The sequence below is a fragment of the Nasonia vitripennis genome, chromosome 2 (assembly GCF_009193385.2).
Source record: "Nasonia vitripennis strain AsymCx chromosome 2, Nvit_psr_1.1, whole genome shotgun sequence".
Lineage (NCBI taxonomy): Eukaryota > Metazoa > Arthropoda > Insecta > Hymenoptera > Pteromalidae > Nasonia > Nasonia vitripennis.
This window is the reverse complement of record NC_045758.1, coordinates 13,703,944-13,713,595: the sequence shown is the minus strand read 5'-3', so window position 1 is coordinate 13,713,595 and position 9,652 is coordinate 13,703,944. Positions and strand designations below refer to the sequence as shown.

General features: G+C 49.5%; 3 protein-coding genes across 3 annotated transcripts; 2 read left to right on the top strand and 1 right to left on the bottom strand.

Annotated features, from left to right (window-relative positions):
- Window positions 1-1,270: 1,270 nt before the first annotated feature.
- Window positions 1,271-6,346, top strand: LOC100121549 (zinc finger protein GLI2). Its single transcript, XM_001605110.6, has 4 exons — window positions 1,271-2,497; window positions 3,650-3,793; window positions 3,922-4,425; window positions 4,513-6,346. The coding sequence occupies exons 1-4, from the start codon at window positions 2,127-2,129 to the stop codon at window positions 5,384-5,386; spliced, it is 1,893 nt and encodes a 630-aa protein (XP_001605160.1). The 5' UTR covers window positions 1,271-2,126; the 3' UTR covers window positions 5,387-6,346.
- LOC100121566 (nuclear pore complex protein Nup54) lies at window positions 6,312-9,649 on the bottom strand. The gene is made up of 5 exons (XM_003424021.5): window positions 9,425-9,649; window positions 8,046-8,552; window positions 7,051-7,973; window positions 6,735-6,962; window positions 6,312-6,658 (listed from the first exon to the last, which is right to left on the bottom strand). The coding sequence occupies exons 1-5, from the start codon at window positions 9,522-9,524 to the stop codon at window positions 6,533-6,535; spliced, it is 1,884 nt and encodes a 627-aa protein (XP_003424069.1). The 5' UTR covers window positions 9,525-9,649; the 3' UTR covers window positions 6,312-6,532.
- LOC103317195 lies at window positions 8,249-9,387 on the top strand. Its single transcript, XM_008214251.3, has 2 exons — window positions 8,249-8,751; window positions 8,816-9,387. Exons 1-2 carry the CDS (start codon window positions 8,740-8,742, stop codon window positions 9,221-9,223), a joined length of 420 nt encoding a protein of 139 aa, XP_008212473.1. The 5' UTR covers window positions 8,249-8,739; the 3' UTR covers window positions 9,224-9,387.
- Window positions 9,650-9,652: the final 3 nt, after the last annotated feature.

The following is a 9,652-nucleotide window of genomic DNA, read 5'->3' as shown; positions in this document are numbered from 1 at the left end:
TCCGGGGAGTCGTGGGAAAGTCGATCGAGAGAAAAAATCCGCAGCGATTCGCGCGAAATATATGCGTTGCGATGACTCGTCGTTTGTTTGTGTACTTCGCCTCTACCTTATCGCGACTGCACACACGCACACACACACGTCTACTCGAACGACACTGCTTTCCCGGTACGAAACGCCGCCAATTAATAACCGCGAGCGCTTTTCCGAGGGAGAAAAAACGACGTTCGCCCGCTGCAAATCATCGACGCATACACACACGCATTGCGTATTATCGGCGGCACATCGCGCAGACTTTGTCCTCTCTTCCGCGATAATCAGCCGAGCCGATCGCCCGAGCCGATAGAACATAGCTATGTGTAGAATACGTATAGACGCTAGTTGCTAGTGCTGACGCAGCTTCGCTCCGCATAGAAATATATTCAAGGAAAGAGGAAGAAGAAGAGTCTCGCATGTGTGTACAGCGTATAGTCCGATGCTCTCTCTCTGTCTCTCTTTCCCTCTTCCCGGGGGGTATCGTCTCGTCGCGGCGAGGCTTATCGCTCGGCTTTATCTCTCTCGTCTCTCAGCGAAGAGCAAGGATACATTCTGTACACTCGCTTACGCGCGCTGCACATATCGCGCTAATTGCTCGAAAATTTGTGCGATGTTTATGCGGAGCTTTCAGCTCTTATCGGCCGACGTTTTCGTTGCGCGGAGCACAAACTTTCGAGGCGCGCGCGTAAACTTTTCCCGACGCTCCGAAGTGGTCTCTGACGTTTGCGATAAATCGCCCGCTTAATTATAGAGCTGCATGCGCGGGGATTATTCATACTCGATAAGCGCAGAGTTTATTGTGACCGGAAAAATAACTCGGCTATCAGCTCTCTTGGCGTCCTAATACGTAACCGAGAGACGGCTCGCGAAAAAAGCGCCGGTAAACAAAAATCGCAGCTGACTTTGACCCTGAGCATCGGTGTACGGAGTAATAAAAAGCAATTCGGTCGCATTGGATATACGCGTCGGAGTATATGGAATTGAAGCGCATCAGCGGAAAAATCCCGGGCGGCGGCTCTCTGCTGCTGCTGCATGGCCACGTGAGCCTCTCGCACCGATGGAGAGAAGCTCGGGACTCACTGAGAATCCACACAAATAGGCGCGTCACGCACAGGCTTATCGTTATTCCTCCCTCCAGTCGGACGCGGCTCTCTCTCTCTCTCTCTCTCTCTCTCTCTCGCTCTCTCGTGCTGGAGCGCGCGATAGCGAAGCGTTATTTATAAAAGGCCCGAGCCGTCGTCGGGTCGAATCAGTCCCGTCTCTTCTCTCGTCGCTTCTGCTGCACTCTCGCTGATAACGTCCGGCCGCTTCTACTGCGCAATAGTCGTCCATCCCTACCACTCGTCGTCGCTGTGTCGCAAAGGATAGCTCCAGAGAGAAGCAACAGCAGCAGCAGCAGCAGCAGCAGCAGCAGCAGCGAAATGGAGGCGACATACTCCTAGCAGTAGCTCACTAGCGCCTGAATTTTTGGGCACCCGGTTCCATCCCTAGAACAGAGTCGAGAGTGTAGTTGGAGACGTTGTAGAGCAGACTGCGATAGACAGTAGTGTGAAGGAAAAGCGCGCAGCCGAGATAAAGAGAGCAGAGAGAGTTTCGTGCGTGTGAGCGTGAAACGGTCAAAGTGTGCGCGATCGCGTCAACGGCGAGTGCGAGCGGTCGATCGTCTTTCGTTGAAGTCGAAGACAGTGCAACAATAGCTAAACTAGTTGATCAACGCCGGCCCAGTTATGTTTTCCATCGAGTACAGCAAGCAGTTCCTGAGCTACCGCATACTCAAGTCCAACCGGTTCAAGTACATCTGACGATACGGACTCGGACCAAGTGCTCTTACTCATTAACATAGTGCGCGCCCAGCGTGTGCCTGACCGCCCGGAGTCGAGCGGAGCTCAGGAAAATACAAATACCCAAAACGTATACATATACGCGACTTCGCCCTCGCGAACCACGCTCCCCCGGAGAGACCTGGAACGTCTGCTCCTTACCCCGTACCCCCTTTGAAATAAATACGCGCACACACAGCCACGCGAGGAAGATCTGCGCGAGAGTTTTTGATTGTTGAGAGAAAGAGAGATTGAGTGAACAAAAAATTCATCATGATCGTTTACGTGCCCGGCAGAATGCCAAGACACCTGGGCGCTGCGTACGGCGCGGCGCGTCTCGGCTACCAGCAGCAGCCGTCGTCGCCGAGCAACTACTACCACCTGTTGCCGGCCTCACCACCGGCCTCGCCCCCGAGTCCGGGCTACCTCTACCAGCCGCTGCAGCAGCAGCCGCTGATCTCTACCTGGCCCAGAACCATGCCCCAGGACGAGGAGATGCTCATGGCCTCGAGCCAGCACCACGTCGGCTCGGCCATAGTCGTTAACGGGCCGCCCAGTCCGGCCCACAGCGACTCCGACGCCTCCAGCTCGAGCCTCGAGCTCGGCTCCGTCAGAGGGGGAAAGCACGCTCAGCTCATGTGCAGGTGAGAGGTCGTTCCTTTTATTTTCAGCGTTAACTGTACGTACTGCGCAGTCCAGGGATAATTGCGACACGCGCTCGCGAGTCTAAAAATACGAGCCCGGAGATAAAGAGAAAAAATCGTTAAAGCGCGCGCGAGCGCTGGAAAAAAAGAAGAAACTTTCCGAATCACGTGCTCGCATTACTATTCCGCGTGCAGTAGGTCAAAGCACACCGTCGGCGCACCTCCGGTGTGAGAACCGTCGGAACTCCTACTTACTCTCCCGCGAGCGTGCCCTCTCTCGTGTCTTATCGGGCGCGAATCCGCGGGAGGCCGCGTCGACGAGCCCGTGAAAACAACGAACGATATGCAGCGTCTGCTATACATAACAGACGTACACCGGGTAAATAATAACTCGATAAGCTGGCGGCTGTGAGAGGAGAGAGAAAGACGGGAAAACAAGTCGAAGGTCCACGTAACAAACGCATGGCGCTTCTGCCGGAGACACGCCGCCGTCACGTGCACGTCTGCCTCTCAGCTCTCCGATTATACAGCCCCGCGAGTCTGACTGTACTTCTATACACATATGTTTGAGGAACGATTGCAACGATAGCGCTATCTTATCTCCGGCCGCTGCGGGAATATATAGATTGTCGAGCGCGGCGCGTCTAATTATGTACGTCCGTCGAGATATAATACCTGAAGAGTCAGAGAGAAAGAGAGAGAAAGACATAGCAAATAACGCATCAGGAAGAATACGCAGTATCGGGCGCAGACAGATAACGGCATTGACGAGCGCGACTCTCGCATTTTTCTATCGCTCTGACGCAGAACGAAGCTTGCAGCGCGTATTGCGACTCAAGCGAGAGATTTCGCTTTATCGTGTGTGTGTGTGTCGAGCGCGCAAGCACGAGGCTCTCGATCGTCGATTATTGAGCGCGGAGGAGCTGCGCTTTATTGCCCGGAATTGGCGTCAATTCGCGAGAGGCCACTTACATTGACTCCAATTCGAGGCCCATCAAAAAGTCAATGTTAACTGCCGCGCGCACGTGACGACGTCAATTCTACAGACTCGTGCTATACGCGACGCGCGGATCGAGCCTCGGTTTTTATTTATTTATTTATTTATTTATTTTTTTTTTTATTATTGTTCTAACTAGCCAATTCTCGTTTCAGGTGGCACAGTTGCGGCAGGTGGTTCCCGTCTCTGGAGAAACTCGCGGCGCACGTTTCCAAGCACCATGCGGCGCCCGGCCCCAAAGGCCTTTTCTACTGCGGATGGGAGGGCTGCCAGAGAGGCGAGCGCGGATTCAACGCGAGGTGAGCATCGTTATATTGCCTCGATTACCGAGCTATCGAGCCAAGAGCCAAGAGCCAAGTGGATCAATTAGCCGTCGTTAAGAGTCGTTTTGTCACGCGCGATAACAGCCGATCTTGGAATTTTTCAGGTACAAAATGCTCGTGCACGTGCGCATACACACAAAGGAGAAGCCTCACACCTGCTTCGAGTGCAACAAGAGCTTCAGTCGCGCGGAGAACTTGAAAATCCACAACCGCTCTCACACCGGCGAGCGACCGTACGTCTGCCCGGTCGTCGGCTGCAACAAGGCCTACTCCAACTCGTCGGATCGTTTCAAGCACACGCGCACCCACTCCGTCGACAAGCCCTACTGCTGCAAGGTTCCCGGCTGTCCCAAGAGGTACACCGACCCGTCCTCGCTGCGAAAACACGTCAAGACCTTCAGGCACTACGCCAACAACAACAACGACAAGCTCCAGGAGAACAGCGTCAACAGCTCCGCCATCGTCAAGGAGGAGATAGCGCCGAGCGCCATGGAAACCGATGCCTTCGAACTCAAGAGCAAGGGATGCAACAGCTCCAAGTCCGATTCCGACAAGAAAGACTCGAGCATCGAGAGCAACACCACCAGCACGTCCGTGTGCTCCATCAGGTATGGATACCTCGAATATATTTCTTTGATGCTCTCGCGACCTCTAGCGCTTCGTTTCTAACGCTTTCGTTCTAACTCTTTCTCCAGCAGCGACAGTCCGAAAGCCACCTCGTCGACGAGCTTCGAGGAGCAGCAAAAGTTCGTCGAGTGGAACAACATGTACAACAACCTCCAAGATCGCAAGGACCATCACGACGCGCACGCGACCACCTCCTCCTCGTCATCCCTCTCCCTGTCCTACGAGCACGACCTACACGCTGGCCGTTACAGTCGTTCGTCGCTCCACGACGATTACATCCTGCCCGACCGACACTACAACCTCCCGGCCCACGTGAAGCAGCCTCCGACTCCCTACCCCATCGAGATGAAGCACTGCCTGCCGGCTTCTCCCCCCGACCCCCTCATGGCCACGACGCCCCGCATCGGCATGCAATCAACTCCCATCAAGAGCGAGGATAAGGCGAGCGGCGTTGACTACCGCAACATCGAGTCCATCGTCAACGGCAGCACCATCACGCCCCTCAAGCAAGAGCCCTACGTAGCCGGCAGCGACATTGTCAGGAACTCGGTGATCAAGCGCGCAGTGGCTCAGTCGCCACCGACCGTCGAGCAGGAACAGTCTAGCGCCAACAACAGCTCCTCCGAGTGCTGCTGCAAACACAAGTGCTGCAGGCACTCCGAGAAAGACAGCGTGATCCTCGAGAAGACCAAGATCCTCTCGGACCTCATTCTTCACTCGGAGAATCCTCTCTTCAAGCACCTGCTCGACTCCGTCGACCTGCAGTACGGCCTGAAGAAGATGTGGTCAGGTAGTCAGCAGGCCGCCGATCCCGAGGCGACCACCACCGCTGCCGCTGCCGCTATCAACACCTGCGCCCAAGACCTCAGGGCCAAGGCGGCAGAGGGTTTGCCCGCCGATATGGAGCAGGACTTGCCACTCGACCTGACCATCAACAAGTGACCGGGTGCACTAAAGCTTCCTGATGCTTGACGATGTTGACGATGTTTGGCCCTCGACTGGGTTGTTGATAGTCATGTATAAGGGGATGACGGTTATACATGTGCAGGGCAGCGATGATGGCGGTCGTTGGCGTTGCTCCTTCTAATTCGTTATTTTGTTGTTATGGTCGTCGGTGTAATATGGGAGATGATGGGCTGGAGTGGAGAGACCGCCGGAGCTGCGCCTGGACCTGCACAAAAAGCCAAATATTACAGTCTAGTGTGTACCACCTATACCCTAATGTCCGTTAACGATAACGCTCGTTTCACACTATTTTCTTATATACGCTATTATACCTTATATATTGTTATGAAATGAAGTTTCTTGTCTGCCGGCTGCTGGCGTAGTCGAGCACGTTCTGTTGTACATACGCTGGGCTGAAGAGATGTCGAGAAAGCGATTAGCGAGAGAAAGAGAGCGGGAGGCACTTTTCGATCGACGCACCTGGGGATATAAATATATATATATATTTTTTTTTTATATATGTGTGTGCATTCTGAACAAAATACTCGTTGATTGATCGATATACACGGAAAATTGGAGAGAAACAAAAAAAATCTGTTATCGCCGGTCGGAACTACCAAATCGAAATTGAATCTTGATTTGATAGTTGCGTTTCCGGGCCCTAGTGCCTTCCTGCGCTAGATTTGTTATACTTGGGGAGATAAATCCACGATTCTCCTGTTTTTTACTAAAAAGAAAAAAACGAGGGGCGCGACACTGAGACGAACGCGACAAACCTTTGTCTCAGTGCCGCACTTCGCGCGGGCGGAACTATGTATATAGAGTCGTATCTTTATATGAAATATTCGATTTTTAAACGACCATGTAATGTGGATAAGAAAATACAATGTGCCTTATGGAAAATCAAATTATAAACAAAACATTTTGTTCAATAAAAAAGCATTATTTATACATATATATTATTTTCCATTTCATTCCTCATTACAGTTCCTTAAAAAAAATACCTTAACAGCGCAGTTAACAAAACTACTCCTACTGGCACTTATCACGTGAGAATCCATTTATCGTATTAACAGTTTTTCAACAGTTTTTGTAATTGATTTCACAGAAATGAAATTAAATAATAAATTTAATCTATGCGATTCATGAGGTAGAGCCGTGATTCGTTAAAAGTTCCGACATTCCATCTTTAATGATTTTCAGACTTTCCAAATCAGTGTTCACAGTGTCGATCAACTGTCCCATCCCTTGCTGTTCCATGTTCAGATACTAAAAAACAATTTATTCGTTAAAAAATGTAATGAAATTTTGTAAATTACAGTAGTTTAAAATATTATGAACTTACGGTTTTGATGTCATCTTGGGCGATAGGATCCATCGTATACCTCTCTTGACTTTGCGTATCCGTGTGCCGTCTCATTCGCAACTGCGAAAGCATTTCACTGATTCTGCCCTTGAACTGCGTTGGTGCACTTATTTGCGAGTGCATCGCTTCAAACCTGTTGGTCAACGTTTCTTCCTCTGGTTGCAGCGAGAAACCGACTTTCCTAGTTATCTCTTGCCGTACCAAAACCTGAGCAAGCGCAGAAACAATAAATTCCCAAACATCATTGAAATACTCTTAGGATTGAATGAGAAAAAAGTAATAAAAATTTCATTACCTGAAGTACCCTGTGTTGGAGTTCCAGTAATGTTCTTCTGTGCTCTTTCAGTCTGGCTTGAGTAGCCGTATGCTGCCTCTGCAAACCCTGGATATTCTCCGCGGACGCGTCCAGAAAAGCGCGATGTCTGGCCGTCTCTTCTTCTTGGCACTTCAACCTATGCTTGACTTGCTGGAAACCTATCATCGGTACCGGAATATAATGTTCTGGATTAGGGTTGTCGAGTTGTGCTTGTTTCCATAATCTAGGATCTATAGAACACGGTGGATTGTCCATGTACTCCTTGAGCTGCGCAGGATCGAGTTTGACTTGTGGAAATATATTTTCGACTCCTATTTGTGTCAACTGTTGCTTCTGCATGTTTTGTGTGAGATATGCAAACAGTTCATTTGAGGGAATCTTCCTGAGTGACCCTGTAACACCTTTCTCCGTGACGAAGATCGTGGCTTGAGCTTTCGTCTCGCCCAGTGACTTGACGTTGTCCACAGTGACTGTGAGATTGGGCTTGTTGCCCAAAATCTGGCCCAGGGACGATATCAACTGCTGCTTTCCATCCTTCAACTCCTGTTCTTTCTTTGCAAAACAAAGAACTACCAAACCGTCATTGTTATCTGCATCGGGCATACGACTGTACCCAATAGCTTTAAATCGGCACAATGGATTTTCTTGAGTTAATTCTATAGGCGGCGCATTCGAAGAGTAGTAAGCTTTACCCGTTCCCCACAACGCTTGAATCAGATTCCACCTAGCAATCGTGTTGTCCCTCTCGTCGTTGAATAATTGACAATTGAAGACTGCGTTGTACAAAGCTTCTGATATCGTGTTGGCATTTTGCTGCTGTTGTTGCTGTTGCTGTTGTTGTTGCTGCTGTTGCTGCTGTTGAGGTTGTGTTAAACCTGTACCAAAGCTAGAAAAGGTGCTGCCTGAAATATCAATATTAATTTTAATTTTCTTTCATCCAGATTGTAATTTGAGAATAAACGTGATTTTGTTACCACCAGTTCCAAAACCTCCAAAACCAGTGTTTGCATTGGTTGTGGCAGGCTTAGCTCCAAACGCTCCAAAAGTTCCCGTTGTTCCAAACGCACTATTTTGTTGTGGCTGCTGCTGTGTGTTAGAAGTATTGAATCCTCCAAACAGAGATGGAGCTGAAGTAGTTGCTGCAGTTGCTCCAAAGCCTCCAAAGCCACCAAACCCAGTACTGGTACCACTAATTGAGCTCGTAGGTGCAGCTGTAGCTAAGCCAAATGACGAGGTGGACGCTGCAGGAGTGGTACCGAATCCTCCACCGGTGTTTGTGCCAAAGCCAAAATTAGTACCAGGTGTACCAAAAGTGCTGGCTGTTGATGCTGCAGGTGTTCCAAATGCCCCAAAACCAGTTGTTTGCTGTTGCTGTTGCTGTTGCTGCTGAGGTTGTTGCTGAGCAGCTGGTGTTCCAAAGAGAGAGGTAGTGGACGTGGCTGGCGTACTGAATCCAAAAGTTCCGGAAGTTCCAAACCCAGCTGAAATAACATGTCTTTTATTAATCTGTTGCATATTGCAATGAGATCATGTGACGTTCCAGTATTTCATGAAATAAGCTGTAGATGAAGATCTGTATTGAGTTGTCAACTTTTTAAACAAACCTCAAAATAGATGCTACTGACAGTTTAGAGCAAAAACATTTTTCTTAGGGTTATTTTTATATCAATGTCGACCATGGTAAGGAAATTGAGAGCATTTATGGAGGATAATTATTTGATACAAAATTTTCATACAAAAACAGGACGAGGCACTGGATCTTACAACTATGGCCACTGATGTATTGAGCAAGGACTCCATAGATGGCAAAGGTTCTCAAGGACACGGCCATGGAAAAGTGGAAGTTTTTGAAATAGACATTGAAGTTACATCGATACCACACAGTGAGCTAGGAGGCAAAACCACGAAATTTGGCTTGTCGCACTCCATGATTGTGATCATCGCGGTAGCAATAATCCTTGCCCTGCTTTTACTCTGCTGCGTCAGTCTACTTTTGATGAAGCGGTGGAGGAAAAAGTATTACAACTGCTTGCAAAAAGGTGGCGAGGAAAGATGCGACCCAAACTGCGGTGGATCTCGCAGACCACTACTGAGAAGAGACAAATCAGCAGACTCGATAAGCAGGACAAGCAACAGCTCAATGAGAGACTGATCAGTCCCAAAACAAAGAGTCATCAGAGTGTGATAAATTTCGAGGATGACTGAAATCTCCACTAGATCTTAAATAGACGTATATTTCTAGCAATTTACAATTAATCGTGCATTTAACGCTAACTGTATGCTCTCGAAGAATCGAATAAAAGGCCTCTAAACAAACACGACATAACCTAAAGCGAATGTTGCCCAACGTTACCTGGCTTGATCGGAGTCGCGGCTGCGGAAGTTGCGGTACCGAAGGAGAAGGCCGAACTGGCAGCAGGAGTCGAGGAGCCGAAACCACCGCCGAAAGACATGTTGACAAATTAATGTAATGTATAACAAAAGTATTAACTTCGCGCTACGGTTCCCGCCACAGCCGCGCGCACAGTTAGCTTAGCAGCAGCAGCAGCACTAAAAGCAGCGCGTGAACGGTGAAGCTAGG

Coding starts and splice junctions, on each gene's coding strand:
- LOC100121549 (XM_001605110.6), top strand. CDS start 2,127: ATGATCGTTTACGTGCCCGGCAGAATGCCAAGACACCTGGGCGCTGCG. Junction 2,498..3,649: donor CACGCTCAGCTCATGTGCAG/GTGAGAGGTCGT, acceptor TTCTCGTTTCAG/GTGGCACAGTTGCGGCAGGT. Junction 4,426..4,512: donor ACGTCCGTGTGCTCCATCAG/GTATGGATACCT, acceptor CTCTTTCTCCAG/CAGCGACAGTCCGAAAGCCA.
- LOC100121566 (XM_003424021.5), bottom strand. CDS start 9,524: ATGTCTTTCGGCGGTGGTTTCGGCTCCTCGACTCCTGCTGCCAGTTCG. Junction 8,553..9,424: donor CGCGACTCCGATCAAGCCAG/GTAACGTTGGGC, acceptor ATGTTATTTCAG/CTGGGTTTGGAACTTCCGGA. Junction 6,659..6,734: donor CCCAAGATGACATCAAAACC/GTAAGTTCATAA, acceptor ATTGTTTTTTAG/TATCTGAACATGGAACAGCA.